The 7,500-nt window shown below is 41.8% G+C and overlaps 2 protein-coding genes across 11 annotated transcripts in view; both read right to left on the bottom strand.

Annotated features, from left to right (window-relative positions):
- Positions 1-10, bottom strand: part of pdx1 (pancreatic and duodenal homeobox 1) — a 4,877-nt gene extending 4,867 nt beyond the window's left edge. The window contains exon 1 of the mRNA XM_061964810.1: positions 1-10. This exon is cut by the window's left edge and continues 548 nt beyond it. The gene's annotated coding sequence lies outside the window, so the exon portion shown is untranslated.
- Positions 11-288: 278 nt separating this feature from the next.
- Positions 289-7,500, bottom strand: part of LOC133609911 (uncharacterized) — an 8,583-nt gene continuing 1,371 nt past the window's right edge. Inside the window, exons 2-5 of one of the 10 annotated variants that reach the window (XR_012050536.1) lie at positions 5,503-5,577; positions 1,439-1,937; positions 787-1,386; positions 289-727 (exon numbers count right to left, since the gene is read on the bottom strand). Coding sequence is in view for 1 of the 10 variants with exons in the window: in XM_061965974.2 (XP_061821958.1) it covers positions 1,625-1,937; positions 5,503-5,577 (388 nt within the window). In the remaining 9 variants the exon portion in view is untranslated. Of the gene's footprint in view, positions 1,938-5,502; positions 5,578-7,500 lie in introns of all 10 variants that reach the window. The other 9 variants (XR_012050534.1, XR_012050533.1, XR_012050535.1 and 6 more) reach the window with 9 other exon arrangements.

Below are 7,500 nucleotides of genomic sequence, written 5' to 3'. Positions count from 1 at the left end.
GGCTGTTAGGAGCCTCATTAAGCAAAGTGTCCTGTCAACAATCCACCTCACCAACATCTTCCTCACCAACATCTTCCTCACCAACAATCCACCTCACCAACATGACTTTTCACAATAAAACACATGAAGGCAACTATGGTGGGGATAGCCAGCTGGATGTCTTATTATCATTATTATATTAATTATTATTAGTTTTTCAACATTATTATTATTATCATCATTATAATTACTATCATTATTTTTATTTTTTAAACATTATCATTATTATTATGCAAATTTACACTAGCAGGACTGCGTTCTCACAACATTCTGTACACAACTCAAAGTGGATGACGTCACAACAAAATGTGTGAAATATCACAAGTTCAATGTACTCCACTTTTTAGGCCACGCCCCCTCAATTATTATTATTATTACAATGATTATGTTTAGTCAACTCCTCAGTGTGGCTTAAGGAAAATGATTTGTGCTCTTCTGACCAGAAGTAGTCAGAGTTATTATTTTTAGTAAGTCACATGACTCAATGAAGAGAACCTAGAACCTAGACCTCAAGTAAATGTTATTTTTAGTAAGTCACATGACTCAATGAAGAGAACCTAGAACCTAGACCTCAAGTAAATGTTATTTTTAGTAAGTCACATGACTCAATGAAGAAAACCTAGAACCTAGACCTCAAATAAATGTCCTTTTTAGTAAGCCACATGACTCAATGAAGAAAACCTAGAACCTAGATCTCAAATAAATGTTCTTTTTAGTAAGTCACATGACTCAATGAAAAAACAGAACCTAGACCTGAAATAAACATGTTTTTAGCAAGTCACGTGAGAAAATTAAGAAATCCTAGAACCTAGACCTGAAATAAATGTTTTTAGCAAGTCACATGAGAAAATTAAGAAATCCTAGAACCTAGACCTGAAATAAACATGTTTTTAGCAAGTCACGTGAGAAAATGAAGAAAACCTAGAACCTAGACCTGAAATAAACATGTTTTTAGCAAGTCACGTGAGAAAATGAAGAAAACCTAGAACCTAGACCTGAAATAAACATGTTTTTAGCAAGTCACGTGAGAAAATGAAGAGAACCTAGACCTGAAATAAACATGTTTTTAGCAAGTCACGTGAGAAAATGAAAAAAAACCTAGAACCTAGACCTGAAATAAACATGTTTTTAGCAAGTCACGTGAGAAAATGAAAAAAAACCTAGAACCTAGACCTGAAATAAACATGTTTTTAGCAAGTCATGTGAGAAAATGAAAAAAACCTAGAACCTAGACCTGAAATAAACATGTTTTTAGCAAGTCATGTGAGAAAATGAAGAGAACCTAGACCTGAAATAAATGTTTTTAGCAAGTCACGTGAGAAAATGAAGAAAACCTAGAACCTAGACCTGAAATAAACATGTTTTTAGCAAGTCACGTGAGAAAATGGAGAACCTAGACCTGAAATAAACATGTTTTTAGCAAGTCACGTGAGAAAATGAAGAAAACCTAGAACCTAGACCTGAAATAAACATGTTTTTAGCAAGTCACGTGAGAAAATGAAGAAAACCTAGAACCTAGACCTGAAATAAACATGTTTTGTGTGTCCATGAGTAACCAGTCCAAAGTCCTGACCAGGTCTGACATTCAGCGTTTGTCCTTCTTGTGAGCGTCCATCTTGGACATGTCCTCCCTCTCGTCCTCGTGTCGCCCACTTCTCTCCCGCTCGCCGTCCACGTCCTGGCGTCCATCGCGACTGCTCCTGTGGTGACGTTTGCTGGAGCGCCTCCTGTCCCGGGACCTGCTGCGGCTCCTGTCGGGGGAACCCGTCCCGCCGTGTCCTCGGCCCGAAGACTGTCCCGGCGTTTTGGGCTCGCCGCCACGCCGCTGCAGCCCCCCCGTGGAGCGCAGCGTGTTGAGAAGGAAGCGCTTGTTGGCGCCCCGCAGAGGACACTTCAACCTGGTGGAGACACAACGTTCATGGCCTTCAGTTGCCACAGTGCTCCTGATTTTTACATGGCCTTTCCTTTTAACAACACTCAATAAACGATTGGAAACTGAGGAAACTAATTGTTGAAGCTTTGAAAGTGGAATTCTTTCCCATTCTTGTTTTATCCATCCATCCATTTTCTACCGCTTATTCCCTTTGGGGTCGCTGAAGCCTATCTCAGCTACATGTAGAGCTTCAGTCGTTCAACAGTCCGGGGTCTCCGCTGTCCTATTTTACGCTTCATAATGCGCCACACATTTTCGATGGGAGACAGGTCTGGACTAAGGCTGAAACGACGCGTCGACGTAGTCGACGTCATCGGTTACGTAAATACGTCGACGCCGTTTTTGTGCGTCGGCGCGTCGCATATTTACGTCACACTACTGTCATGGCGGAGCGCAAAGCAGACGATGCGAGCGAGGGGAAAAAAGCACGCCAAAAGTCGTCAAAAGTGTGGGAGTATTTCAATAAACGGCCTAATAATGTTGTTGTATGCACACTGTGTCGAGCGGAAATGGCCTATCATAGCAGCACAACGGCTATGAAGGAACATTTGAAAAGAAAACCCCCGACAGCGTTCTTGCCATCACCATCAACAAGTCAATCGTCCGCGTGCGTATACGTTGTCATCATTACACAAAAACATGAATGTGTCATTTGTATCCGCGTTGTAAATTCATAAACTAAAGCACCGTTTGCTCTGAGAGGCGCGTTTGGCGTGCCTGTTCAGTGTTTACAAAGACGCGCTCCTCTTTAACGCTGTGGAGAGGCGGCGGCGGCGGCGAGCGAGCGGCGAGGCGGGGCGCGCCGGGAGCGACGCCGCAAGAGACAGGGGACGACGAGCGAGCGAGGAAGAGGAGCTGAAAAGCGAGGAAAGAAAGAGAAAAGAGTTGGAAGAGAAAAGACTTTGTGTAAAATGAAAAGATTGTAAACCTGGCAAAGCCGTCTGGCGTTCAGTCTGTCGGTCCTGAAAGAACCCCACGGCACAAGACGTGTCACAAACGCTAACGTTAATTAGTTGTGCAAATACCTTTTACAACATTAACAGTTACATATACTATGTACAAACCAACAATTAACTTTCACTTTAATCATACTATCATTGTTGTGTTATTAAGCAAAATAAGCAATACTTTTACTTTTGTTGAAATGTTTACACTCTACACTTTTTTGTATTGGATGTTTAGCTTTATTTTTGCACATTTTAGCAAATAAGCAATACTTTTACTTTTGTTGAAATGTTTACACTTGTTACAGAATATTTCCGTTTTGCACTTTTTTGTATTGGATGTTTATCTTTATTTTTGCACATTTTAAAGCAAAATAAGCAATACTTTTACTTTTGAAATGCTTATACTATTCCAGAATATTAAGATTTGCACTGGATGTTTACTTTTATATTTGCACATTAAAAAGCAAATAAGCTACTTTTAATTTTGTTAAATGTTAAAAGTTTTAAATGTTTACATTGTTACAGAATATTTTGTCATGTTGTTGTCAATGTTGACTGAGTGGCCATACTTTTTTTTTTGTAAATAAAAGCCATGCCTTTTGAAAAAACTGGCCTACATTTATTTTTTCCTCTTCATTTTAAATAAAAAAAATAATCGGTAAAAGGAAAAATAATCTATAGATTAATCGAAAAAAAATAATCTATAGATTAACCGATTAATCGAAAAAAATAATCTATAGATTAATCGATAGAAAAATAATCGTTAGCTGCAGCCCTAGTCTGGACTGCAGGCGGGCCAGGAAAGTACCCGCAATCTTTTTTTACGAAGCCACGCTGTTGTTACACGTGCTGAATATGGCTTGGCATTGTCTTGCTGAAATAAGCAGGGGCGTCCATGAAAAAGACGGCGCTTCGATGGCAGCATATGTTGTTCCAAAACCTGTATGTACCTTTCAGCATTAATGGTGCCTTCACAGATGTGTAAGTTACCCATGTCTTGGGCACTAATGCACCCCCATACCATCACACATGCTGGTTTTTCAACTTTGCGTCGATAACAGTCTGGATGGTTCGCTTACCCTTTTGTCCGGATGACACGATGTCGAATATTTCCAAAAACAATTTGAAATGTGGACTCGTCAGACCACAGAACACTTTTCCACTTTGCATGAGTCCATCATAGATGATCTCGGGCCCAGAGAAGCCGACGGCGTTTCTGGGTGTTGTTGATAAATGGCTTTCGCTTTGCATAGTAGAGCTTTAACTTGCACTTACAGATGTAGCAACCAACTGTAGTTACTGACAGTGGGTTTCTGAAGTGTTCCTGAGCCCATGTGGTGATATCCTTTAGAGATTGATGTCGGTTTTTGATACAGTGCCGTCTGAGGGATGGAAGGTCACGGTCATTCAATGTTGGTTTCCGGCCATGCCGCTTACGTGGAGTGATTTCTCCACATTCTCTGAACCTTTTGATGATATTATGGAAGGTAGATGTTGAAATCCCTACATTTCTTGCAATTGCACTTTGAGAAACGTTGTTCTTAAACTGTTTGACTATTTGCTCACGCAGTTGTGGACAAAGGGGTGTACCTCGCCCCATCCTTTCTTGTGAAAGACTGAGCATTTTTTGGGAAGCTGTTTTTATACCCAATCATGGCACCCACCTGTTCCCAATTAGCCCGCACACCTGTGGGATGTTCCAAATAAGTGTTTGATGAGCATTCCTCAACTTTATCAGTATTTATTGCCACCTTTCCCAACTTCTTTGTCACGTGTTGCTGCCATCAAATTTTAATGATTATTTGCAAAAAAAAAAAGTTTATCAGTTTGAACATCAAATGTGTTGTCTTTGTAGCATATTCAACTGAATATGGCTTGAAAATGATTTGCAAATCATTGTATTCCGTTTATATTTACATCTAACACAATTTCCCAACTCATATAGAAACGGGGTGCCAAGACAAGACAATGCCAAGCCACATTCAGCACGTGTTACAACAGCGTGGCTTTGTAAAAAAAAAAGAGTGCAGGTACTTTCCTGGCCCGCCTGCAGTCCAAACTTGTCTCCCATTGAAAATGTGTGGCGCATTATGAAGCGTAAAATACGACAGCGGAGACCCCCGGACTGTTGAACGACTGAAGCTCTACATAAAACAAGAATGGGAAAGAATTCCACTTTCAAAGCTTCAACAATTAGTTTCCTCAGTTACCAAATCGTTTATTGAGTGTTGTTAAAAGAAAAAGTGATGTAACACAGTGGTGAACATGCCCTTTCCCAACTACTTTGGCACGTGTTGCAGCCATGAAATTCTAACTTAATTATTATTTGCAAAAAAAATAAAGTTTATGAGTTTGAACATGAAATATGTTGTCTTTGTAGCATATTCAACTGAATATGGCTTGAAAAGGATTTGCAAATCATTGTATTCCGTTTATATTTACATCTAACACAATTTCCCAACTCATATGGAAACAGGGTTTGTACTTAGCGAAAAACTTCATCCATTGTGGACATTTTGTGTGCTACCACACACAAGTGGAGAAGAACATTCATTTGCTTAGAACGTGACTTTAAGGACTCACCATCCTGCAGGGCCCATGGTCTCCGCTCTCACCCGCGCCCTGTCAGTCTCTCTCAGGAGCTCCTCGATGGCGCGCCTGCAACACGCACGCGCAGACACGTGACAAGCGAGCAGACAAGTGGTTGCTAACGAGTGTAGAAGAGAGGATGGTACATTTAGTGAAGGTAAACTTGGCTCCCAGAAGTGACCTGGGACTCTTTTTCTACTCAAACACACACTTCAACATCGCACAGGCACTGACTTAATATCAATGTATTTTTCCTACATATTCTTATGTTTTATGTTTGCAATCGCACGCCTGGCAAATAGAGAGTAAGCAAGCACTGCTGTCCTATCGTGCGCATGTTCGATTTCCTCTCCTTACATCGCAGAAAGGGGCAACCTTGAGACCTCCGATTTCGGGAGGTGGGGGGTGGGGGTCGGGGGGCATGGTAAAGATATATATATATATATATAAGAAATACTTGACTTTCAGTGAATTCTAGCTATATATATATATATATATATATATATTAGAGATGCGCGGATAGGCAATTATTTCATCCGCAACCGCATCAGAAAGTCGTCAACCATCCGCCATCCAACCGATGTAACATTTGATCAGAACCGCATCCGCCCGCACCCGCCCGTTGTTATATATCTAATATAGACGATGCAAGGCATTAGTGAGGTTATAAAGCTTTTGCCTGTTAAAGAAAGGAGACTGATCCAATGCAGCACAGACATTCGCGTGCCACGCTGTCACGACCCAGACGCACACCAGTGCGCAATCATATGGGAGCCGCGCTGAGCGCACCTCCAAGCGCGTCTCGCTGCCGGCGACGGCCGGGTATATGGGCCCGACGCTCCAGCGCCATCCATTTTCAGGGCTAGTTGATTCGGCAGGTGGGTTGTTACACACTCCTTAGCGGGTTCCAACTTCCATGGCCACCGTCCTAGCTGCTGTCTATATCAACCAGGGTGAGCCCCACCCCTTTCGTGAGCGCACTGCGCGCGGAGTGACCCCTGTTACGCGCCCCCGGCAACAGGGGTGGCGGGCAGGTAAGCTGCGCGCGCGGAGTGACCCCTGTTACGAGCCCCCGGCCACGGGGGTGGCGGGCAGGTAAGCTGCTTATCTGCTGCGCGTGACGCCGGCCGCGGCGAAGTCGGACGAGGCGGGGTGTCGGTGCGGTGGTGACCCTGGACGTGCGTCGGGCCCTTTTCGCGGATCGCCTCAGCTACGGCTCCTGGTGGGGCCCTCTCGGGGGAAGGGGCCTCGGTCCCGGACCCCGGCGAGGCGTCCCTTCTCCGCTCCGTAAAAGTGTCCATCTCTTTTTTTTTTTTCTTCTGTTGTGGCATATGCTGCAGGTGCCTGCTCGTTTTTCGTATGTGGGTAACAACATTTAACTATGTATATATATTTACCAATTGGTTTAACTGCCACCCGCCTGAATCTATTTAAAATCAAATTTTTTTTATTTCAACCACCCGACCCGACCCGACCCGCGGATAAAATCTAATTTTCTTTAATTTCAGCCGCCCGATCCGCGGATAATCCGCGGACTCCGCGGTTTTGCCCGCAAACCGCGCATCTCTAATATATATATATATATATATATATATATATATATATATATATATATATATATATATATATATATATATATAAGAAATACTTGACTTTCAGTGAATTCTAGCTATATATATATACACACATATATATTTTATTATATATATATATATATATATATATATATATATATATACAAATAAATAAAATAAATACTTGAATTTCAGTGTTCATTTATTTACACATATACACACACATAACACTTATCTACTCATTGTTGAGTTAAGGGTTGAATTGTCCATCCTTGTTCTATTCGCTGTCACTATTTCAGAACACACACATTATACCAATATACATTATAAAATCAATAAGAAAACGGGAGCTCTAATTTGGGAGTCTGAATTAGGATCAGAAGTTCCTATATAAACATTGCGTACTCACGTCACCATT

Source organism: Nerophis lumbriciformis, linkage group LG07 (assembly GCF_033978685.3).
Source record: "Nerophis lumbriciformis linkage group LG07, RoL_Nlum_v2.1, whole genome shotgun sequence".
NCBI classification, from domain to species: Eukaryota; Metazoa; Chordata; class Actinopteri; order Syngnathiformes; family Syngnathidae; genus Nerophis; species Nerophis lumbriciformis.
The sequence above is the reverse complement of the archived record's forward strand: the minus strand, read 5'-3'. Positions and strand labels throughout refer to the sequence as shown.